This window comes from Aspergillus aculeatus (genome assembly GCF_001890905.1).
Source record: "Aspergillus aculeatus ATCC 16872 unplaced genomic scaffold ASPACscaffold_11, whole genome shotgun sequence".
Taxonomy (NCBI): domain Eukaryota; kingdom Fungi; phylum Ascomycota; class Eurotiomycetes; order Eurotiales; family Aspergillaceae; genus Aspergillus; species Aspergillus aculeatus.
This window is the reverse complement of record NW_017962986.1, coordinates 1,040,080-1,063,768: the sequence shown is the minus strand read 5'-3', so window position 1 is coordinate 1,063,768 and position 23,689 is coordinate 1,040,080. Positions and strand designations below refer to the sequence as shown.

Genomic DNA, 23,689 nt, shown 5'->3' with positions numbered 1-23,689 from the left:
CAAATAGACTTTTGCTCGTATATCATATCTCATGCCAAATCATTGGGCAGTCTTGCTTTCTTCAAACAGCGCAGCAGGGATCCCCTCGTCTGCAACTGCCTGAAGATCGTCCTCGCCCATCTCCCCATCCCAACCGTGCGCAACCAGATAAGCACGGAACTTCTCATCGCGGACCCGCAGATCCTCCCCGGAGATATCCTCCACGAAAAAGTACGTCACCAGCACCCCGACCACACCGCAGATCGCAGCGATAATGAACGTCCACTTTTTGCCCAAATGGCTTTCGATCGGCGTGAACACCTGCGTCCCGATCGCACCGCCTGCCTTGCCAAACGCAGCCGAAATACCATAGCACGTGCCCCGCACGCCGGTCGCGTACATCTCCGACGAGAGCAGACCCAGCATATTGCCGGGACCGAAATTGCCGGAGCTCTGCATCAACCCGTAAAAGATCACAAATAGGGGAATAATCTTGGTGATCTTATCGTATGCACAGCCGATGATCAGGCCGAACACCAGATAGCCGGTGAATCCGATCATCATGATGTTTTTGCGCCCGACGCGGTTGCACAGAACGGCGCCGAGGAAGACGCCGGGAAGAGCGATCACGCCCAGCAGGAGCTGCCATTCGCCGGTCTTCATCACGGAGCTGTCTTTGATGACGGAGGAGATGATCGTGCCGGAGAAGACGCCGTTGGGGAATGTGACAAAGTCTAGGAAGGTGAGGTTGTCAGTCAGTAACAGTAATTGTTTATCACGAAGAGATAAGAGGCTACACACCGTACAAGAACCAGGCTCCGCAGGTTCCAATCAGAGACTTCCAGTAGTATTTGACCACAAGGATGTAGGGGACATGCTTCTTGATCGCGCCGCGGCGGTAGAGGGCGGAGTTCATCATCCGGAACCGGAAGTAGAAGACAGACAGCGGCCAAATACAGCCAATACCGAAGCAAACGCGCCAGACGGTGCTGTAGTGCGACTGGTGGCAGGCGGAGAGGACGATCAGGAAGATCGCGACCGCGAATGGCCCGCCGAACGAGAGAGGGAAATTGGTCACCATGATGAAGGCCGGCCCGCGTTGCTTGGGGGTCAGGTCGTTGGCGGCCTCGGATGCTGATGTCGATGAAGCGGGATATTCACCACCGGTGCCTGTCAAACGTCAGCTACCGCGCTGAGTTGCGAGATGTGTCTGCACTCACCGAAACCAACGATACCACGCGCTACCGTCATCATCCAGAACATTCCGTCGATAGTGTACCCGTTCGATGCGGTGGCTAGTATTCCTCCCACCACGATCATAGCGGTTGTGAACACCAGAGCGGCCTTGCGGCCGAGGTAGTCACAGGTGAGTCTGAGTGATGTTTAGCGCTGGAGGATGGCTGGGAAATTGTTGTGGCTGCCTCTTACCCAATAACAATCTGACCGATAACTTCACCAACCAGGAGAGCGTTGGAGACCCGAGTCTTGACAGCCGAGGTGTACTGCTCCTTGTATTGACTGGCAAGCAGCACGTTGACCATCGTCCTAGCCAGCGGTTAGCTTCGTGAGACCATCTCGGCAGGAAACGCCTACATCAAGTTGTTCTGGTATCCATCACTGATCAGGGCAAAGCCACTGGCAATCTAAGATTCATATCAGAATGAAGTCGTCTGCATGACAAGAGACTGCGAAAACTCACAATTGTGATAAGGTCCGAGAGAGTGCGGCGCTTCTTCTGGGCTTCCGCCTCGGAGATGGTCTCTCCGTCATGAGAGTCGGCCTGAATGACGGTCTGGAGATCTCCTTTGGGAGCAAGTGAGGAGCCTGGTAGTGCTGACATGTTGCTAGACTACCTCAAGCGCAGTGACAGGCAATAGCACAGAGCCTTTGCAAAAAGATTGCCTTTGTGGTGAGGAAAAGTCGGCAGGAGGGCGAACAGCCCGTCCCTCGTGCTTTATATCCGGGTGTGGAGGCGAATGGCAGACTATTGGTGGAGGCATGCTGGATGTGACCTTATTCCTGTTGGAGTAGTCAATCCAGTCAAGGCTGCGATTATCGGTGCTATCTCTCAATCAGTATATTGGTTCATTCCTTGTCCTGCAGCCACTGGCAAGTCACTATACTGGATATAGACAGGGCCGGCCAACTTCACTACCGGACCAACCATAGGCAAATCTCGGCCCGTTCCCACCCGGAGAATACCCTCCAATCACATGACACAACGACTGCACGTTCCATGTTCTGGGCGGGCACGTGTAGCTTATCTTCGCTCTTACCACTTGCAGTGGTGTTAGTTAATGCTTTTCCCATCCATCAACTGTCCCCACGGCGAAGAGCTTTCAGTGTCTTGGCCTGCGCTTGGTTACTCGGGAGGATCACCTATTGGCGTGCAGACAGCCAAGAATGCGCCCACGTGAACAAAGCAGCGCCAACAACCGTAAGGCTGACCTTGGTTATGTGGCGCGCCCACCACGAGTCGTCCGGTCCCAATGGGAAAGTGCTCAGACGATCATGGATGAACCATGTTTCCTCCCGTTTCCCCTGACTCAATCCACATAGTCAATGAATTCGCTTCCCTAGGTCACACCTGTCAGGAATCAGACCACGCACGGTAACGTCTGACTACGCGTCGAAAGGCTTGGCAGAAACCATGACTTGAATGCGTTGTATTCTCTTCATCTATTGACATTCTGCAGCAATCGCTCTTGACCTAGTCTCCGGGTCATTTCTCTTCACTCGTCATCACATGCGGGTATCACAACCGCGATCGCGGACCACGATGAAGCCTATGCCACGCCTTCATCTGCCAAGCGGGCACGTCGGCCGGGCCCATAATCTGTCGACGGGTCCAATGGCCAATTGTCTCCCCCACAGTGCTTACCCGCAAGGGAGTGCGAAGGAAATCGTTGTAGCCCGTTGCTCTCTCCCGAGACAAGTTGGTTCCGGACACCGACGCCGTCAGTCCGATGAGCGGAATCGTTTGCAGTTGGGGATCGTTACAGAAGGGCGGTTGCGTGCGGATAATACGAACCAACTCGTAGCCACTGATTCCTGGAAGGGAGGTCTACACAATCAGTCAGCGGGTGCTCCAAGTCTGAACATTGAACGATGGTGTGACCCGGCAACACGCCTTTATGAAGATGATATGTGGCAGGGTAGGGGCCGTGGCCAAGTGGTCGAGGGCTGCGGTGCCAGATCCGATGGCAACCACCTCACAGCCTAGCTTTTGGCCGATGTGATGACACAATTTTTGGACGACAAGACTAGTTGTTAATAGCAGTTAGGAAGGGTACCTGCAGCAGCTGGGGTACTCTACTTGTTCTCAACGAATAGGAGCTGCATTTTCAGGTCGTAGTTATTGCTGGTGCACCTCCGAGGTTTGGCGCTGCTGCCAGAAGTGGGCTGTCAGACGTGAAACTGGAACATGGACAGGGTCTGTCGCCGATTAGATCATCAATGCTGACGAGGCTGTGTCTGGTCCGTGCGCTGCATTGGATCAGGTGTGGCCTTGGCGTGGGTCAGGACCATCCTATAGTCTGATGTAGTTTAGTATTAATAGTAGACGTTACGTAGGTCGAAGGGTTGGGCTCATAGAGACAAGGGTCGAGCTTCTTTTCTTCAATTCTCCAACTGCTCGCTATACTAACTCCGTTACCGCCAACATCACCGATCATACCTGACTGTGAAGCATTTGATTATCAAGCATAACTATACCTTCCAATGCGGTCATAAGAAGTTCCTTTGAAGTCAGCTTCGAAACTTGATCTGCAAATGCAAATGGCATTTAGTCCTGAACTGCACCATGGCATCTTATCTCATCACGAGATACTCAGGAGGGATTGGGCTGGCTCTGGTCCGTCTTCTGGCTTCCATGCCCAGTGCAGAGGTGGCAGTGGTCTTCGCAGCCGCATGAACGCTGGTGCATTGACACAATTGGTTGCGCAGTCTTCTGGGCGCGTTCATCAGGCTGAGATGGACATTACCGATGACCGAAGCATCGCGTCGGCAGCTGCGACCGTCGGAAAGGTCTTGGCTGGTTGGGGACTCAATGTCCTAGTCAGTAAAGCCGATGTCATGCCATTCACGCCCGACGGGATTGAGACAATTTAGGTGTAGATAGACTGCGATACCAACGCAGTCTGTTGAATGAGTCACTGACATTCAGCAGGACTGACTTGGACTCCACCTTTTCGCACTAATGTGACCAGCGCTCATATGGTTATGAGTGCCTTCTTGGCATTATCAAAACATGGTACTCTGAAGAAGGTGATCAACATGTAAGGACCTCACTGCTCAACCATCGCTAAGCGCTAATGTGAGACCTCAGATTCTCCACCTTTGGTTCCATCGCCAGGGCGTCGAGATCTGTCCGTGCCGCAAAATCACCAAGGCGGCCCTCAGCATGTTGACCGTATAATATGCCCAGTCTTTTGCCAGAGAGGGTTTCATCTTCATGATCATCTCGCCTGGTGTAAGCCTCTTCTACTCATCATGTCTCGCATTCGAGTTCTGACAATGTACAGTGGGTAAAAACAGATCTTGGAGGCAACAATGTCGAATTGACGCCCGAGCAGAGCGCCACCGCCGTATTGGTTCCCATTTCTTCTGCTACAAGCGCCTACAACAGCAAATTCTATGATACCTATGTAGATGGCTTGGACTTTCACGACGGTTCAGAGGTGCCATGGCAGCTACCAGGTAGTTTTGGTGCCTGAGGCTCAGAAGCCGAAACGTGGAAACCCCCATAACATTCAATATTCTTGGAGAAGAGACAGTACTGACTACAAAGTCTCTCATTGAAAGATGAATGAAATCAGCTGTTTTCTGGCGCCAGAAACTCGAATAGCAATCTGCTTATCTGGCTTCGAATTCTCTGAAAACGTTACGAATTTAGTTGTCGACTCCTTCCACATCCGACCGACCACTTCATTTTCCTGATGACTATGATTTGACTGCTATCCGCTATCGGGCAATAAAAGAATACTCTTGCTCTCTCCCTACTTTCTTTTGTCTCACAAGATCTCTCAATCAAACACTCTATTAGCAATTCAAGGATTGCGGCGCTGATCGTATACTCAGAGTTGGCCAACTCTACGCCTAGTTTACTGTCATGCGACTGACTGAATAACTGAGGTAGACTCAATGCTGGGCAAGGCAAGACCTGAGGTCAATGCAACCCCACGCCAACCGATCGTATGTTTGTCGAATCACTCGCTTATAATTAGGTCATTCTGATGCTAAAAAAAGACTTACCTGCCCTATGCCAAAGGAAATTCAAAAGCGGGGTGCTGTCGATCGCACGGCAATATCGCTCCCTGCGGATCGAATCCTGGCTTGCTAACCTTAACGAAACCTCGGGTCACCAGATCTCGACCTTGCTTTTCCTTTCTTACTCTCAGGTATCGTCAGAACAAATAAACCTCCTTGCTTCTAACTGTAATGATTGTTTGACTGTTAATTATTGATATCCTAGAATGATATATGGATTCCATCGCGCCCCCTTGATAGTGACCTCGATCTGACAGGTCACATACGGTTTGCCCCAGACTGGTTAAGAGTCCCTCATTAGGGCACAATTTCTGCTTAGGTGAATAGCTTGCGCTGAGACATCTAGTCCTTGGCAAGGTTACACTGCATCTGACTGTTCAGGTCTCGATGGCAGAACACGAATCTAGGACGTTGTTGACGTCGGACAGATCTGGTCAAAAGCCACGCTACCCGCTGTGCAGCGCCAATACCACCAACCCCATCAATATTGTGTAACCACAGCGAAGGCCACTTTCGCGGTCATGACACTACCCTTTGAATGTAGACATTATGTTGCCAGAAGTACCATCAATGGGTCTGGGGTGGTAAGTTTGGAGTTCGCATAATGCTTTTCGGGCACTGGATGGGTTTCGGTCAAGACTCGTATTACCCGCGCCGCGTTGGGGAGTATACGAGCTTCCGCATTCAGAACCCTCACTCCCATTATAGCAGATCATCACTATCACGATGTGACCTACGACGAACACAGTGAGCTTTCACAACAAGATCAAAAGAATATAAAAAGAGCTCGCTTGACCATCTGCTGTCGTTCATCACAAATCATCAAGCAATCGCCCCCAACGCCTACAACTAAGCTATCTACTCATCAACTCTAAACGTACTCATCCATCCTCCATCAAAATGACCAAAATCATTGCCATCCTCGGAGCCCTTGCCACTCTTGCCCTGGCAGCTCCATCTCCCGCAGGCGACGTCGTTCCTCGCGCCTGCACCACTATTCTCCCTTCCTCTATCGACGTCCTGGATAGCGCCCACCCGAACACTGCCAACGTCGGCCAGCGCTTTACCCTCCGGCGCTCCGGCTCCCCAGTGACCAACAATAAGATCTCTGCCTTTACCTTCACTAATATCCCCGCCGGAGCCACCGGCTGCACCCTCCAGGTCAACGTACCGCCGTTGACCACAGCCAACCAGATCGCCAAAGGCTCCAACCAGGCAGAGTTCTGGACGACCAACGCCTGGACCGCCGCGAACGCCCCGACCTGGAGCAACCCGCCAACCCGCGGCCAGATGGTCTCTACCTTTCAGTTCCCGACGGGGGTGACCACCACCCCGACCCAGCAGAACCTGGCGTCGAATACCTGCTCCAACACGATGAGCTTCTTGGCCCTACTGAGCGATTGGCAGGGGGCTGAGGGGCAGGTGGATTTCACGCAGGGCGCGGATCTTGGGTTCAAGTTGATCTATAACTGCTGATCCCCCCCCCTTCTCATGAGTAGTCTGGAGACTGGATGTAGTTGATATGATAGGAGGATGAGCGCATTGGATAGTAATGTCATGGGGGATTTCGGGGTTGTTTTGCCTGTTAATTTAGCTGATCAAAGAATGCGTCTATCTATCATCATGACGGAGGGATATAATAAATCAAGTGAAGATTTGAGTTGCGAAATTATGGCATCTTCTAGAGTAAGGGCTCCTGAGTCTCTGCTCCAGCTGAGGTCTCCAACAGACTCGATTCGGGAAAGACAGAAGTCGTTTAGGGAGGCTTGTGAAGGTCTAGGCTGTGAAGATGGATTTGATTTGGGGTACAGAACAACACGTGAACTTAGGTTTGGTGATGCATTAAAAATTATGAGAGAATGATTCCAATTTCATAGCAGTCAATGGAAACTCTGGTGTTGGAAAAGTTGAAGGTGGAAAGCATGCTAATTTTAGTCGCGGACAAAGAAACCGCAGCAGGTCCGGCTCATCCCGCCAGCTCTTCCTCTTTCCTTCCTTCCTTTCCTGCTCTCTTCATGCGCTTCTCAGCAGTTATCGATTCATCAACCATCATTCCTCGGTCTCTCCATCATCATCTTCATTCTCAGTCAGATCGAAATCACCATGACATCTGCGCCAACAATGCGGACACGACTTGGTGGGGGAGATGAGCAACAGGTAAGAACGCAGCGGCAGAGTCAATGCGACCGGACAAGTGCCAGAACCCTGAGGCTGGGGATTGATTCCGTCACTGAATCCTTCGACTCCTTGGCTTGATCACGGGACTATTGTCCCCGTGCAGGATTTGTTGCTATTCCGAAGGATTGTGCGGGGTAGGTGAGAAGCTTATTGTGACTTTGCTTCGTTGCCATTATCGTCGCGCTCGACTCGACTCGTGGGAAATGACATCGGTACGTAAGTCTACCTCAGCATGAGTTGGGACAAAGTTGAGCTTCAGTTGTGTGTCTTCTAACAAGCTGACGAAAGATTGTTAGAACCGGATTCGTTCTTGTCAAAGACTGACACTTGCACGTACCTTCCCCAGTCACAAGCTATTTTAACAAGCGATTATCGCCAGCTGTGCAAACGTCTCACACATGCGGAATAAAGCCCGTCCATGCTACCGTCTGGAACGAGCTGACCGGTAGTCGCCGCAGACTGATGAACGCCTCGACGATGATATACAACCGCGCAGGAACTAAGCACATGCTGATGAGGGTGGAGATTATATCGAGCACCCACGGTCGCCATCCCGGCGGTCGCTCCGTGGGCTGAATCCAAATATAGGTCAGCGACCGGTGACCCTTGAACCCTAGAGCTGTCAAAGCCACCCGCACCGTGGTAGCGAGCGGAAGCCCGGACGCCAGTACCAGGGCACCGATACGCCACAATAGCCTCTCCGTCGGGGTCGGAAACAGGTGGTTCCATCCCAGACAGTGGATGGCAGGATGTACCATCGCTTGGACCGTCACCAAAATCCAAGTCTGGCGGCGCATGTTGATCACCGGGATCTTGTCATCGGGCATGCGCTGCAGCGGTCCCTCCTCTAGGCCAAATTTCTCCAACGTGGGCCGACGGTGCCACCGCTGCATCGGCTTCTCGACGAAATCTAGGGGGGTGTGCTGAAACTCTTCCACGGAGGTGTTACCATCCTGACTCAGGATGGCGTTGACACTTCCATATTTGAGGTCGATATACGTGGGTACGCTGACATTTTGGGGCTTGTGCATCCAGAAGTAGTAGCTCATCATAGTCGACAGGACGAACCCGAGCGAGAAGAGCTCCAGCGGGGTCACGGATAGCCCCTGAATGACCCGTGCGATCGCCTGTACCGCCAACCAAGCGGTTTGGACCAAGGCCACACATTTTGCAAAGACATCTGCCTTGCTTTTGTCCCAAATCTCCTCCTCGGTGATAGTTGGGCACTCGATATAGTCTGCCTCCACGAGGTACTGGAGGGCTGCGGATGTGATTGGAAACGGGCGGTAGTCGATCGACCGCAGAACAAAGCCTCCGCTGTTGGCATAAAAAGCGTGCTTCAGTGTCCAGTGCTTGTGGCCCATCCGGTGCATCTGCTCGACGGCTTGCTGTGCGGCCTCCCACTGCATGGCCGAGAAGTACACCAGCAAGTCCGGGGCCAAGATGGCCAACATACCCCAGCGTATCTTGCGCATTATGACCACCATCAAGCTATCGTTCGGACCAGGGATATTCAAATGCAAGACGGTGTACAAAGCTGTGGATAAAACCAAGGCACATGACCAGAGGATGTCTATCGACCCGCGTACATTGGGCGCGTCAACCCAACCCGCTGTATCGGTACCATTGCTGGCCATCGCGCATTAGCCAGATTGCCGTCCGAGGGAAGAGTCTGCTATGAGTGCAGAGCGGAGAAGAAATTGACACGAGAGACGCATGGGTCGCTGAGGGACTGTCTCAGGACAGACAGCGGTATAAATCAGATTCTGTCCCCTCCTCCCGCTATGTACATCCCCTCACATGAAGCAGACACTAATTTGCGACGGACTCAGGTCGGCTTGGCTCTCATGCAGGAGAAGTCACTCAAAAGAGACAAGCGCAGGTAGATGGTGAGTTGACGATCAGAACACTGCGTTCATCTAGTGCCATGCCTTTTTTGCGGCACGCTCGATCCTCCAGAATTGTCTCTTTTCCGGATCTAACTATCATTTCTCCCACGCTCAATGGTCCGTTCCGCTGTGCTGATGGTTACACAGGTCAATTTTGGACAGGGTATCGGCTAAAAAGCAAGGTCATTCCTTCCTCCTTCACATGGCATGCTGACAGGAGGCGTGAAGAATGCGACCATGGCAGAAGATGGTCAGCGAGCAGATAAAAGTGGAGCAGAAAGACGACGGAGCAGCACGGGAATTCACGGCTGGATCAATTGAGTGTTGAAGAGCATTGGGGTCGACCCTGACTAAGTGGAGATCGGCAGGTGTGAAGTGAAAGTCCCGGGAAGGATGTCCCTAACGGGAAAGGATGGACTTGCCGGCACTAATTTAGAGTCTTTGGGGCCTGTTTAGAGGCACGACGGTGGATGTCGCTGGTCCACCACCACTCATCCACATTGGCTGCTGCAGTACTTGGGGGCCAAAAGTGAGTCTCCACCGTGTAGGACGTCTTTCTTCAATTGTGCCCTCATCTATTGACAATCTAATTTCATTATACTCATGTAGGTCTGGGCCTGCTGTCGTCGTACAATTTTCCGTGAGCACTAGAGTACTACTGTGGTAGACACAAAGGCTGAAACCCCGTTCTCCTTGCTGCCCCAGACAGGGTTCGCCTGCATTTTCCACGTGCATCTCCGCGACCGCCTCATGGCAACAAAGTTCCTACGTTTGGCGAGCCAGTCCAGGAAAACATAGATGGGTATTCAGCTTGTGTCTTGTTGAGAACTTGCCAGTGCTGATACCGCGCACGTTCCGGTTTCGTCGTCGTGCTTAAGCTCTGTGGCAGGTCTTGGAGTCTGAGACATGTTTCAATCGCACATCATTCAGGAATGAGTCAAGCAACACAGCCAAGCAGACTGAGATGCGGTGTTTTTGAGTCTTGGCCTGTCAGCAATTCGTGGTCAATAGCAACCTGCCCTCAACCACTTGCCTAGCCTTCAGTGTCCCGATCGAATTAGATTAATTGTGACAGGTGCAGTCCTTTCTATTTGATCACTAATCCGTCCCGACAGGGGCATCCCTTGAACCACACAATACCCCTCTTGCGTTGGCGGAATTCGATGATCGTCTCCATTTTAGGTCGGGTGAAATATGGGGGCTATGCACTTGTGGATTAGTGAACTGTTGCGAGAAGTCCTATCTACTCGGCTAATGACCTGTACCCCCGTCTTGATAAGGGTAGCGCCTGAGCGATCCGTGTGCGCACCGGACAGCTACAGACCTCTTGCGGAGCGCACACCTGGAACTGCGATCGCTTTTAGATTGCTTCGGATTGCTCAGTAAGTAATCGCTGAGCGGTTCCCGCTAGCTGACTCTGGTGAACGGAACAGACTCTTCAAACCATGCGCAACCTGTTCCGTAACGCTCCTATATATGATGGGTGCAAATCGACAAATCGAATAATCAACTAATGCAAGGGCAGTCAGAAACTCCAGAAACTCGCCTTTGACAGCTTGGTCGTCGCCCTTGGTCTCATCGAGATTATCTCAGCATCATATTGCTTCGGAGCCTGTGCAAGCCACCACGCCCAGCGATTCCGCCTAAGGAAGCAACTGTCCACAATGTAAGATGGCAGGCATAGTTGACTTTTTCTCAATCTCTTCGGCACCAACATAAAGTAAAGTGAAAGTGAACAATACAAAAACAAGAAAGATCTCGCAGACCCGACGCAGTCTGTTTTGCAGATTTCGGGCTAATACTTCGTCCTATTCCTCTTCCTCCTGCCTTGCTAAGCACAGCCATCGGCTGCAAGGCTTTGGGCATTGGCTTCTCCAGAGCTCATATGACGCAGAGAAGCAACGGCTATAGTCATAAAAGAGCTCGGTCAGTATCATAAGATTATTGCTCTTTGTGGTTATAGTATGTTTCTATGTTTTCCTAGAAAGCTATAGTACCGTAGACAGTGTTTTCTTTTTTGTCCTAGACTAATCACCTAACGTGATTACCTGCTGTACGATTTTACTATACCGGCTCTGGTTCACCCTGGACCAGTTCCCCACGGAGGTAGTGTATAGATTCTTTCGGTCTGACTAGATATAGAACATCGCAATCAGCAATCATGAGGCATGGCATCCGGTGAGATCCAGGATCACGCAACTTACATCCAAAGCAATCCAGTAATGATCATCGTGGGTTGTGATATCATTGAGTGAAGATAGTGTCAAGCTCTGATCGTCAAAGCCAACAGCATAGATGCTATGGCTACTGGAGCCCCTCACTAAGAGGTGGTGCAGAGTGGCCGCCTACTGCAGGCTAGGGCTGCGAACCAGAAACGCATGGCGCGACTGAATGCCCTGTGAAGATTGATCCCGTTGCAAATCCAACAGAAAGAGGATGCTGTCTTCACGCCTGACTTGCAGCGGAATATCAGGGCGCACCTTTAAGTTGCGGATTGTGACCTGCAGTACCACAAAGCTCCGAACATGAACTGGTGAGGAGCCCCGTATGCTATATCCGAGTATATCCGCCCCAGTCTGGAGCCCAAACCGGGAAGTGAGTGGCGTGGACTTACTCCGAATAGTCGAAGCCGATGCTCTGAATGTTTTGGCTGAGAGGCTAGAATGTGAACATGCAGGAAATGGGGGGTTCTCTGAATCACCAGAGAGCAGCCGTGAGCTTGGGACACCCATGGTCGACATCGAGCCTAGGATACCCTATGTAAGGGAAACAGAAACCCTAACGGCACATGCTTAGAGAGCTTTTGCCGGATGAGCTTGGCTATTCTAAGAGAACGTGAGAATCATAGGGGAAATATGCCCGTGTTAATCCAAGACTGCCAGTGTGATTCGGCCTCTTTCCGGTCGCTCAGTGCACCAAGTATGATGAGTCCTGACTCCAAGTTATCATAGGAGACATATGAACGTATTGACGGGGAAGATCGGATTTTGTTACGGAAGACGTGGTCAGGGTATACTGTACATACTGTACACATCGATGCTTCTCCAGCAGCATCACATTTTGTAGAAACGAAAAGGTAATACGGGTGAGCAATATTTGTCTGGAGGAATTCAATATCAGACGGAGTTAAACTGCTACAATTGTTCTACCGGAGCTTCTTGAAACATTTCTAGCTCTTGGAAGGTCAAAAGGTGGGCGACCCTTGGGTACACTGATAATTTCGAAGATTGAGAATGGTTCCAAAATTGATGCCAGTGAGTAAAATCCACACGACCTTTGCCTTCTTTTGTCCGGAAACCCTTGATGAGCTCGTTGAGCGTTTTTCTGACAACCCGACAGTGCCGTCCGTCATCACCATCACCTAGGCTAGGACTCTTCTCCTGTGTTGGATAGCCATGCTGCGACCCGGCACTGTTGGCTCGGAGCCGGGGGGGAACGAGAGAGGTCTCAGCGCTGAGCGGCTTCTAGATTTGTGATACGGTGAAGGCCCACCTACTGTACTTTACTTTTCATATATCATGTATCTCATCAAGATGGATTGTCCGCACGCACCTATGGGACCCACAGTGCTGCACTAATCACGAAGGGAAAATTAAGGACAACAGCTGACGCCTAGCAAAGGATAACAAAGCTCACTAGATCAGAGGAGGGTAAATTGATAAACAAAATCTAATATCCAAATTGAGGGGGGGGGAAATTATCATACGGCACAAAGATGCTCATGGACGACGAGCGCGCCATATAAATCCATTCGACACTTCATCATATTATCTCAGAGCTTCATATTATTTCTCCTTGGTCTATCAAAACTCGGAGGGTCAGCCAAGCTTAGTCTATTTTGGTGAGGATTTCGTACGAATCGGCAAATATTTCTTGCCCGACCTGATCACAAGAGTGCGCTCTGCCCCGGTATCATCAGGATTCTTCTTGGGAAAAGTGTTTTGGTCGTTGGTGGTCTGATTACTGTCAGCTTGCGCTCCCACATTTCCACCCATTATGCAAGTCTCGGGAGTTGACTCACCTTTAGGGATGATAAACCAATCTGCCTCACGCAGTACTTCTGGGAGTTGCTCCAGGTCCAGCTTGGTGCCCTGGAACACCATCACGGTCCAGCACCGGCGCCCGTCGGGCAGAAAGTCCTGGTCGGTGCCCCAGACGCCGGGGATCCCGTACACTCGACCCGCGATGGCGAGCCCCGTCGCCTCGAAGACCGCCCAGCCCGCGATCTCGACATCCACGGGCCGACCGCCGTATTCGTAGGGGACCACGCTGGATAGCACCGCCGGGTCGAGGATGTGCTTCAGGGGGCTGAGATGCTCCGCCGGGACCGTGCAGATGCGGTCGAGTTTGCTGTCGCTGTGGCTGTCGCTAAGGTTGCCTGCCACTACGTCCCGCAGTTTCTTGTACCATTTGTCGTCCTGGCGGATCTCGTCCAGAAGCTTGAAGTAATTTGTGCCCTTGAGGGTGCTGAGCTTGTCGCGTTTCTCTTGGAAGGGCTGCATTTTGTGTTATGTCGGTGGATCGATATTCGGTAGATATCAAGATGATGAGATGTCGACCGGGACGTGGATGGTAGGGTGGTGATGGAAGCAGGTTGAGGGTTGAGGTTTATATTGGATGTATTCCTTCAAGTATCCTTCTTGAAAGGACTTATTAACGTGAACATTTCGTGAGGGTCTTTATGATATTGGTGGAGATCCCCATCTTTTTCTCGTTGAGCAGTGTTTGTGTGTTATGGCGGGCCTGGTGAATTCTTTGTTTTCTCACTAGCAATGCATTTGGAGGAATCGGCCAGAGAGTGAATGGATGATACTTTGATAGGACATGGACATGCTGAACAGTGGACAGTTTTGGTCCTGGTTGGGCTGTGATACTTGTTTATCGGGAAATGCTGTCAATAGATATCAGTTCTCACCCAGCTATGAGAGTCCGACCTTCTCTGGACTTTACACAAACAAGTGACGTGGTTCTTATTGTGAAGAGCCGTTGAATATCCTTTTATAACTGCCATTACGATCCAGAATAGCTATTTTGATCTCACTACTGACATTCTGTACATCTCTAGCCTTACTTTGAGCTCACTCATGCTTTTGTTCTGACACGGTGCGGGACTTAGAGCCACCAAGCCTGGGATCGGCGGCCATACCATATCCTGTCTCACCGACTTCTTTTAAGTCTTACTTGTCTGAAAGCGGTATATTGTATCCTCCGAAAATAGATGAAAATTCTTATCATCTTGTGCTGTATTCTTTGTACCTGTTCATAATGCCGTTGGGTTTGAAATGAGTACTAGTCTGTAGTATTGACTCTCCAATGTGGGTCCTGGCTCTATTGCGTATTCATTTCGATCTTGCGTGTATGCACGGTACAGGACAAGATGGGCAATACTCGAGCTCAGTCCTAGGATTAGAGGTCTCTTGCAAGGGCTAGAGATTTAGTATGCTAAGGCTTCAGCTTGAAAGCAGCTCTAGTCCTCCACGTGCGCCTAATGCAATCAGTATAGTGGACCGCTTGGCTTGGGCGGAAGCAAAATGCAGACTAGTTGCGATCGGCGTGTCTATAAGCTCGATCGTATGTTTAATTGTCATAGTGCAAGGGTAGTTTCGCACCTTCAACAAATCGTCTTGGTGGCGCAATTGGTTAGCGCGTACGACTGTTAATCGTGAGGTTGAGAGTTCGATCCTCTCCTAGGACGTTTGGTTTCTTTTTTCGGTCAGAACCGGAACGTTTTTTTGCGCTTCCCTGTACAGTACACTCACAAACATCCGTGCTCCAACTCTACCAGAAGACATCTCATGATGTAGCTCCTTGTACCGGAATAACTTTTCATTGATGCCAAAATCTCCGGCCCAAAGCTTGTTTACCCCGGACGAGTGGATCACATCATCATCATCCCCGGTAAAGCATAGTTACGTCATTTCGTGGCACCCACCACCACCTTCTACCTTCTCCCCCCGGAATTCCTGTATCAATCACATCCCCATTCGACCCTCCATTCTTCTGAAGTCTATCCAACGCCCACGTGTATCCTGATCTCAGTACCTCCAACCGACGCGGAAACTGCTACCACTATCGCGATCCGATGTCCGTCTCCTTCCAGGACCTGGGGACCTCCTTCCTCGGCGCCTTCCAGGCCTGCGTCTCCGTCCTGCTGACGCTGGCCTACGGGGTCATCGCCCGCTACGCCGGCCTCGTCAGCGAGATCTCCATCAAGGACGTCTCCGGCCTCGGGATCAAACTCTTCTTCCCAGCGCTGATGGTTGTGAGCCTCGGGTCGAATCTGCATCTCTCTAGCATACTAAACTATCTTCCTATCCTGGGTATGTTCGTCCCCATCTTTTGCTTGCATCGGCTGGCACAGTTGTGTGAATGGGTAAGTGGGTATACTGATAGGGCTATCTAGTCTGGAGCACGATCGTGGTCTTCGTCTCCCTGGTGATCGGCAAACTCGGCGAGCGCGTCCTGCGACTCCCTGCGTGGGTGACCGCCGCGTGCGCGTTCAACAATACCACGGCGCTGCCGCTGTTGCTCATCCAGTCGCTGGAGAGTACGGGGAGTTTGAAGCGGTTGCTCAAAGAGGGAGATAGTGTGTCCGATGCCGTGGATCGTTCGCAGAGTTATCTGCTCATCTGTGCGGTGGTGAGTAATCTTCTGACCTATGTGGTTGGGCCGAAGTTGTTGCAGCAGGCGGATGCGGACAGTGACGATGCGGAGGGGGGTGAGGGGGGTGAAGAGGATGGCGCGGATGAGCAGAGCCCGCTGCTCCCTGCGTCTGTCCGGCGGACGGGCGCGCAGATCCGGGGGAAGTCCCGCGCGGCCTGCGCCCCGCTCCTCCGTCTGCTTCCCGACAAGCTGAAGGAGGAGGCGCTCTCGTTTGACAGCCCCACCGTTTTGAATATGTTGCTGGGATTGTTCCTCGGAGGCCTGCTGGGCCTTACGCCGCCGCTGCACCGCGCGTTCTTTAATAAGAACGAGGACGGTGGGATCTTCAACGCCTGGCTCGTGCTGAGTATCAAGAACATTGGCAAGCTGTTCACCACCCTGCAGCTGTTCATCGTGGGCGGGAAGCTGGGTGTCAGCTTCCAGAATATTCAGCGCAGCGCCAAGAGCGGGCACGTCCCCTGGCGCGCTGTCGTGTTTGTCTTTCTCGTGCGGTTTGTGCTGTGGCCTGCGTATGTTTCCTTCTCCTTGCTGGCATGAAGTGCATTGCTGACGCTGCCGCTTCGGGGCTGTAGGATTAGTATCTCGTTGGTGTATGTGTTCGCTGCGAAGACGAGTCTGCTGGGCGATGACCCCATTCTCTGGTTCAGTATGATGCTCATGCCGACGGGGCCTCCGTCGTTGGTCATCTCCGGGCTGGCTGAGCTGGCGAATGTCTCCGAGGAGGAGAAGTTGACGGTTGTCAAGGCTTTGACGGTACGTGCTCTTGTTTGTGGTTGCGGGGTGATCTTACTGACTTCTGTGGTTGTAGAGCCAGTATCTTCTTTCGCCGTTTACGTCCTTCACTGTCGCTGGGGCGTTGCACGCTTCGGAGAAGATCTTTGCGCAGTCGGCTAAGTAGGTAGGAGATTGCTTGACGATGGAGTACGAGGCTGTGTAGATTGTGTCTTGGTTGGAGGGTATATAATCATGGTATTTTGGATCGGATAGAGGATCTGGACATGCTATGGTCCTTAGTAAGATGTTAGAGGGGTAGACATAGAGTTGAATAAATTCAGAATGTCGATATACCCAACTAGCAAATATCGTAGTCCACGATAGCAGGAGATTGGAGTCGGTACTGCGTTTGAGATTAGCAGTTTACATGCGACCCAAGTCACAGTGTCCACTGATCAAACACAATCCCCGGCTCCACGCCTCCCCAAAAGTTCATCTCGTCCCCAAGTAAGCCCAAATCATCGGACACCAAACCCGACAAATCACCTAGTTCCGAGGGAGCGAACGGCGCGCATGACAGGCCTGATTCCAACACCTCATCCAAAATCTGCAAGAGTGCTTTGCTCGTCCGCTCACACAGAAGTCCATGCACTTTGTCTGTCTTCGCGATGGATTCCAGATGTGACAGGAAGACGCTGAGGTCGCGGATCAGCGCCGCTCGCGATCCGGCATAAGGAAGCGGTTGGCCCGTTCGGCTCTGAGTCTGCAGTGCTTTCACTAGCACACTGGCGCTGGGGAAGCCATAGAGGAGGATCTGTGTACACAGTAAAGGTCAATCACCTAGATTGCCAAGGCCTTTCGTCTCAGAGCATCTTACAGCTCAAATGAAATCACGGCGCAAGTCCACCGTGGCGGCCTCCCCGTATGTTCCTAGCGTCAACACCGTCGAGAGGATTTGCGCGCTGACCTTCAGCAGTGCACCCTGTGCTTGACTGTCTTCGCGTAAAAGCAGCCTCTGCACGAGGCAATCGTCGTATAGGTGCGCCAGGTGGGCGACTGTTAGCATGAGGCGCGCGCTCACGGAGAGGCTGCCCGGTTCCCTCCATGCAGCTGCAGAGGATCGTAGGTGTTTCGGCAGGGAGGACCAGGTTTGTTCGGAGCGGAGGGAGATGTCTCTATGTCTATGTTAGTATCTCGTCGTGTGTTTAAAGGGCCGAGGTGCTACCTTAAGTGTGCGGCGGTGTCGGCGCTGGGTGGGCGGAGAGACAATTCGAGAATCTCCTCGCGGAGGGTGCCGAGCTCGAACCGTACGCGGATCCACGATGCTCGCTGGAATACCGGGGGCTCTTGGAGGCTCCATCCGCTATCGTCCAGCGTCTTGGCGATAAATTGTCAGTGTGCGCTGTCGGTTGTGAGGATCTCATCCGCGAGATCAAGTGGGGGCTTGCAGTCAGAGTGGCGGATGGAGATACGCGGGGGTCGACCGAGGAAAGTGGCGACCGTCTTGTCGAGCTGGTACGCGGCGGCGAATATGCGTCGTCGAGTTTCGGCGAGGAAGATGGGGAGATCGTTGGATTCGCGGTGGAGACCGAGCTCGAAGAGGGTGGTGGAGAGTTCGCCGAGTCGGTGCCATGTTGTAGAGCCAGTGCAGAATCCATTCGTCAGCTTTCCAATCCCAAGCCAGGTTCTGGATAAGCGCACTTGTATCACCATGCAGCAAGCCAGACAGAAGTAAGCTCTCGTGCTGTAGCCATACTGTCAAATCATTGGTCGGTGTAAGGAGCCGACAGACCTCGAGGACCGTCTCACACATCGTCATCATTCTCCGAGGGAAACGGACCTGGTAGTCTGGGCCGAAATGTCTGGACACCTTGCCGTGAGCCAGCGCGAAGCAGCTAGCTTTGCCGGCGAGGGCACCAATAACGGCGATGATCTCGAGTCGAAGATGGCGACCGGTGAATAACTCATGAAATCCACTACCCTCTGTTGTCGGTGGAATCACGAAGCGCTTGCTGGTGATGTGGAGAACGGACGTGGCTGAAGCAGTGTCCCCTAACAAGGAGGCTAGTGCGTTCAGGATAAACGGGGCGGGTATGGCGGCGGACTGGCTGAGTCGGTAATACTCATGCACCAAGTGCTCGATAATGGGCAGTTCCTTCAGCCAGCGGAGAATCTCGGCTACTTTGTGTGCCCAGTAGGCGGGCAGTGCCTCTGCGGCCTCGGTCTGGGTGGCCGTAGGCGGCTGCTTGTCGGTATCCCGAGTCTCTGCAAACGCATCGAGAAAACTGGTCGGTCCCAGATTCCCTGCAGGAAGCGGTGTCTCAATTTCAGGGTTACACGCAGACGCTTTGAAGGGCGACGGTTCTCGATTCAGTCCTTCGACCGCGATCACGTCTGTCGTGGCTTCTTCTTGGTCCTGTAGCCTTGTTTCACCGTCATTGAGCAGCATTGACCCAGGTTGCAGAGTATCACTCACTCCTGTGCATTTCCACCATCTGAAAGGCTCATTCTCGGGTCTTTTCTCTCCGGCTTGCGCGTCAAAGGTGCAGGATGATAGAAGCATCGTGTTGCCGTATCCCGTTGGAAGCAGCGCGAGCACACGGGGATTCCGTGGTCGCAGCGTACCTTGTCCTTCCGGCATGGTTCACACGAAGCAAATTTGCCGTTTCGTCGTCGAACGTTCTTGCCTACTCCTGGCATGTTGTCTGGTCTGGTAAACTGATTCACTGCGAGGGTCAGATCTGAAGTGTGGTATCTAGTTGGTGTGTGTTGTTCGGAGATGCAGGACTCACATGGACTATGGTACAGTACCATGTGAGGGTGAAGGGCCTGTCTACTCTTCGAAGCTCTCCAGCTGCCACAGCCTGTGAGATGATGAAGTCTGCATCCTGTGGCACTTTGCGCGTGCCATTGTCATGAATGTTCACTTGTTAAGCTTATCGTTGTTCCCCTCCATTGGTCTGTATTCGGTTAGCCTTCGGGACTCGGTTCGGCGTTCGGCGTTCGGAGTCCGGAATTAAGCCTAAGGCATCATCTACCCTTGCCTGAGGCGTTGCATCATTGGCCTTGTTGCGAAGGACCTTGGGAGTCGGCACAGAGGTATAAGTTGGCAGAAGCTAGTCAGCTATACCTCAATTATCTTTCTGCTATATATTAACAAGTTTTGTTAGCCCAGAAATTCTTGCGCTTTCCGCCACACCTCTCAATGGATACGCTGTGTCTTCACATGGTTGTGACTGTTGTGACCATATGAGTAAGCCAGTATGGCCTTTCGTTCCTGAGTCGATGAGTTCTTTGGCGTGGAGCTCCATAATGATGCTTTACATCACTAGATGCTGGGAGCTATGTCATCGGAGCAATTATTCATCTCCCCTCGACTCGAGCCAGGTCACACTGCGCGCGGCACTGAACGGTCAATCACCGAGTCTAGACCAGATCTTTCATATCCCCGTGTCACCATGATCAATGGAGATTAACATGGCTTGGCCGTCGAACCTGGTACCTCAAGCATGACAGGTCGTACCTTATCCCGGTGCCAGAGCCAGGGCTGCTGGGGCGGTGTTACCGGGGAATGATGAGGGGCGTTGGATTCGGTGTCTCGGTGTCTGCTCCGAAGCGGGGTGGAGATCGTGATATAAAGGTGGCAGCTGGAGTGGGAGCTGCAACTGCCCCTCAGCTCTCAACACACCCATTGATCTTCTCCTCCCGGCTCAATATCCTAGTCATTCGACGCCATGACTCTCATCGGAAGCTGTCTCTGCGGCAGTATCACCTACACCGCTGAAAGTATGTTCACCCCAGCCAACCAGAACCGTGAACTAACCAAGTTCCCCGCAGCCGATGAGTACCTGAAAGCGCTCTGCCACTGCACTGACTGTCAAAAGGTGCGTCCAGATAAAATTGCTTGCGGGTCATCAGGCAGGCTGTGCTAATCTCCTCCAGTGGACCGGTGGCGCTTTCACCTCCAACGCAGTCGTTCCCCGCGAAAGCTTCAAAGTTACCAAAGGTACAGTGCAGACAGATCCCAGTCATAACCCCTCAGTCAGCCCTAATTCTTACAGGAACACCCTCCTCCTATGACGTTGTCGGTGCCAGCGGCAAGATCAACAAGCACTTCTTCTGTCCGACTTGCGGATCCAGCTTGTACACTGAGCTCGAAGTCATGGCCGATAAGACGGTGATCAAGGCGGGTACTTTGGACAATGGCGACACCAACCTGGGTGGGAAGGTGGATATCGAGTTCTACGTCAAGGACCGGCCGTCGTATTTGGCTGCTGTCGAGGGCGCCAAGCAGGAGCCGCGCTTTGGTTGAGGGGTCGGTGAATTCGAGTTGTTGATTCTATAACAAGTTTTGAAACTATCAGAATGAATGCACATGACGTATATCAGATTGTGGGCTTGAAGATAACCGCACAGTGGTGTAGCAGGGCTCTGCAAGACACTCCTAAATATATTGGTTTAATCTAACTCTAGTGTAGGCTACTCTAGAGCAGCAGCAATCCTGCCGAAAGCCAAGTCCAAGAACTCCACGGGATGTGTGAAAACAATCCTGAACCATCCGTCCTTCTCCGACCCAAATAACGTACCACTAGCGAGAAACACCCTCTTCTGCAGTAGTCGCTGCATCACCTTCTCGCCCACTACGCTTCCCGCCTCTTCGGGATGCAGCTCAACATACCGCTTCCCCAGGTTCACCCACAAGAAAAATGCAGCATTGCAGCCAGGCGCATACTCGATCCCCAACTCTTTGAGGCGGCGCGTTGCATACGCATACGTCGTAGACAGCTTCTCCTGATTCCTAGCAATGTACCTCTCCGTGAACTCGACATCCTCGAGAAGCAGTGACGCCAAGTGATCGGCCGTCCCGGAAGTATACGAGTACAGTGAGATCCCGCCCAGAGCCACGTGAACGTCCTCATTGAACTGAGAAATGATCACACCCATTCGCAGCCCGTTGGCGCCAAAGTCCTTGCTCAAACCCCAGAGCACATGGACGAGGCCGGGGTCGATAATGTCGGTGAGGTCGATGGAGAGGGCGGATTCAAACGCCACCGGTGCTGGCGCCTGATCGACTGTGTTCTCCCACACGGATAGTGCGTATATCTCGTCGCTGATGAAGTTCATCTGGTACTTCTGGCAGAGTCTCATCAGTCCGATCAGCACATGACGTGGGTAGCACCGTCCCAGCGGGTTGTGCGGGTGGCAGAGCATCAGCGCCTTGACTCTGCGGCCGGTGTCGGTCTGGAATCGCAGCAGAGCCTGCTCATACTTGTCGACTGCCTCGAGGCTGAACGGGTCGCAGTCGTCGAAGGCGACCTGCACCACCGACGCACCGAATCGGAGCGAGAGGTCAGGAATGAAGGTCCCGTAGAATGGACGGCCGAGAAGGATCCCTTCCCCGGGATCACAGAAAGACCACGCTACGTGCTCGATGGCCGGGGAGACCCCGTTGGTGACGACCAGGTGGTCGGCCGTCACGGGCATGACGGGGCTGAAATGCCGGTTGATGAACGCGGCCATCGCGCGGCGGAGTCTCACGGAACCGCCGCCACCGTCGTTGTAGGTGAGGTATTTGGCTGGGAGCTCGAGGGTGCGGTTCAGGTGTTCCAGCAGCGTCCCATGCATCAGCGAGTTCTCCGCTACCCCGACGTTGACGTAGCCATTCGGATTGGTTGTCTCGCACCAGACGTCTTTCATCACATCCCACATGACATTGTTGCTGGCCTTCTGGATTACATCCTGCGCCCTTTGGGACATCGCTGATGTCGGAAGTGTTGCTGAGGCCATGGTGATGTGGTCTGGTGCGTTTGGATTTGTGGGTAGGTTGTTTGAAGACGGGAAGAGCCCGGGATCTAGTGACTGTATTAGATGTCTTCAGAAAAGCCGATGACTCGCATCAAAGCAGCTGGCAGGACCCGTGCGTCCAATCAGATGCTCATCACCCCTATAGTATGCAGGCAAGGCCCGTATCACTGAGGAGAAGGAGTCCGTGTCGGATTCAAGAACCGGTATTAAGTGAGTCACATCTTATCGACAGGATTTCTGCAGGGTGCAGACTCAGGTTTCAGTCGGTAAGGCGCGGGACCAGAGTTGGAGATTTGGGGAAGCAGAGCTTGGTAGGTTATGCCAAGGCGAAATGTGGAGATGTTGGAGACGGTGTGGATCTTGTAGGTGGAAGCAGCTTTGAGAACATGGTGTCTAAATGTTGAATGTCCAAGTCAGGCGGTTGAAGGAGTTGGGATTTGAGCTGAAGAAGAGTCTCAACCATGAAGTTTCCGAGTGTTATCTAGGTATTGATGAGATATAACGTGAGTGGGCGGAAAGGAGCGGACGATGCAGGAAACGGCCATTGGCTACTAGAGAATTAGTGTGCATTAGCCAGGATCACGGTGTATGCGGTAGGATTGAAAACTATGTTACAATTAAGGAGCATTACTCCAACAATTGGGACGATGGCGCATCTGGGAGCGCGTCAGACTGAAGCACTAACTTCGGCCATAAATCTGAAGGTGGCCGGTTCAAGCCCGGCTCGTCCCATTCGGTTTTTGCCTTTTTTTGTTTCGCATCATGTCTGTTATGACTGCGGGATCTACGTTTTGATTTCTTTTTTTCTTTTTTTTTGTTTGTTTCTTCATCTTTAATGAGCTAGAGCTAGCTTCTCAAGATCTATTTGTGTCAGCTACTCGAAAAGAAAATGATTTGAGGGGATGTTTATCGTATTCGTTAACATTTCCTCAAGCACTCAACACTTTACAACGGAAAATATATTTTGAATGCCAGGTGCCTATTTCCATCCACTACTACCAAGTAACCCAACATAATTCCAACAACCACCAAAAAAAGAAATAATAACAAAGAACTGAAATCAAGACATTCAATATCGATTGCTGAATAGTCGCAATGCACCTGCTGGTTGAGCACTGCTTAACGAATGGTACTGCAGATGCGGCCCGCCTGGGGCGCCGCCGGCGGTTTCCTGTTTCGGCAGCTGCTGCAAG

At 52.2% G+C, this 23,689-nt stretch overlaps 9 protein-coding genes and 2 non-coding genes across 11 annotated transcripts; 6 read left to right on the top strand and 5 right to left on the bottom strand.

Annotated features, from left to right (window-relative positions):
• Positions 1–39: 39 nt before the first annotated feature.
• ASPACDRAFT_62030 (uncharacterized protein) lies at positions 40–1,819 on the bottom strand (the record flags this gene model as incomplete). The annotated part of the gene is made up of 6 exons (XM_020203745.1): positions 40–713; positions 781–1,149; positions 1,200–1,351; positions 1,408–1,524; positions 1,573–1,622; positions 1,679–1,819. The coding sequence occupies 6 exons, from the start codon at positions 1,817–1,819 to the stop codon at positions 40–42; spliced, it is 1,503 nt and encodes a 500-aa protein (XP_020054869.1).
• Positions 1,820–3,888: 2,069 nt separating this feature from the next.
• Positions 3,889–4,694, top strand: ASPACDRAFT_45041 (uncharacterized protein; the record flags this gene model as incomplete). Its single annotated transcript, XM_020201533.1, has 5 exons — positions 3,889–4,039; positions 4,148–4,256; positions 4,307–4,346; positions 4,406–4,450; positions 4,503–4,694. The coding sequence occupies 5 exons, from the start codon at positions 3,889–3,891 to the stop codon at positions 4,692–4,694; spliced, it is 537 nt and encodes a 178-aa protein (XP_020054868.1).
• A 1,453-nt stretch (positions 4,695–6,147) lies between these two features.
• ASPACDRAFT_62029 (uncharacterized protein) lies at positions 6,148–6,723 on the top strand (the record flags this gene model as incomplete). The annotated part of the gene is made up of 1 exon (XM_020203744.1): positions 6,148–6,723. The coding sequence occupies one exon, from the start codon at positions 6,148–6,150 to the stop codon at positions 6,721–6,723; it is 576 nt and encodes a 191-aa protein (XP_020054867.1).
• A 1,094-nt stretch (positions 6,724–7,817) lies between these two features.
• On the bottom strand, positions 7,818–9,062 carry ASPACDRAFT_31168 (uncharacterized protein; the record flags this gene model as incomplete). The annotated part of the gene is made up of 1 exon (XM_020199789.1): positions 7,818–9,062. The coding sequence occupies one exon, from the start codon at positions 9,060–9,062 to the stop codon at positions 7,818–7,820; it is 1,245 nt and encodes a 414-aa protein (XP_020054866.1).
• A 4,085-nt stretch (positions 9,063–13,147) lies between these two features.
• On the bottom strand, positions 13,148–13,816 carry ASPACDRAFT_62027 (uncharacterized protein; the record flags this gene model as incomplete). The annotated part of the gene is made up of 1 exon (XM_020203743.1): positions 13,148–13,816. One exon carries the CDS (start codon positions 13,814–13,816, stop codon positions 13,148–13,150), a length of 669 nt encoding a protein of 222 aa, XP_020054865.1.
• A 1,119-nt stretch (positions 13,817–14,935) lies between these two features.
• Positions 14,936–15,009, top strand: ASPACDRAFT_t205. The gene has a single exon. It is a non-coding gene; the product is annotated as a tRNA-Asn (tRNA).
• Positions 15,010–15,356: 347 nt separating this feature from the next.
• Positions 15,357–17,368, top strand: ASPACDRAFT_1857777 (Auxin Efflux Carrier superfamily). The gene is made up of 4 exons (XM_020197571.1): positions 15,357–15,634; positions 15,718–16,486; positions 16,550–16,730; positions 16,786–17,368. The coding sequence occupies exons 1-4, from the start codon at positions 15,397–15,399 to the stop codon at positions 16,873–16,875; spliced, it is 1,278 nt and encodes a 425-aa protein (XP_020054864.1). The 5' UTR covers positions 15,357–15,396; the 3' UTR covers positions 16,876–17,368.
• ASPACDRAFT_45036 (fungal specific transcription factor domain-containing protein) lies at positions 17,050–19,332 on the bottom strand (the record flags this gene model as incomplete). Its single annotated transcript, XM_020201532.1, has 6 exons — positions 17,050–17,094; positions 17,155–17,505; positions 17,599–17,866; positions 17,917–18,068; positions 18,192–18,356; positions 18,448–19,332. 6 exons carry the CDS (start codon positions 19,330–19,332, stop codon positions 17,050–17,052), a joined length of 1,866 nt encoding a protein of 621 aa, XP_020054863.1.
• A 1,093-nt stretch (positions 19,333–20,425) lies between these two features.
• ASPACDRAFT_62024 (GFA family protein) lies at positions 20,426–21,003 on the top strand (the record flags this gene model as incomplete). The annotated part of the gene is made up of 3 exons (XM_020203742.1): positions 20,426–20,575; positions 20,634–20,697; positions 20,753–21,003. 3 exons carry the CDS (start codon positions 20,426–20,428, stop codon positions 21,001–21,003), a joined length of 465 nt encoding a protein of 154 aa, XP_020054862.1.
• A 167-nt stretch (positions 21,004–21,170) lies between these two features.
• ASPACDRAFT_53372 (putative aminotransferase) lies at positions 21,171–22,448 on the bottom strand (the record flags this gene model as incomplete). Its single annotated transcript, XM_020202740.1, has 1 exon — positions 21,171–22,448. One exon carries the CDS (start codon positions 22,446–22,448, stop codon positions 21,171–21,173), a length of 1,278 nt encoding a protein of 425 aa, XP_020054861.1.
• A 689-nt stretch (positions 22,449–23,137) lies between these two features.
• Positions 23,138–23,228, top strand: ASPACDRAFT_t206. Its single transcript has one exon. It is a non-coding gene; the product is annotated as a tRNA-Phe (tRNA).
• Positions 23,229–23,689: the final 461 nt, after the last annotated feature.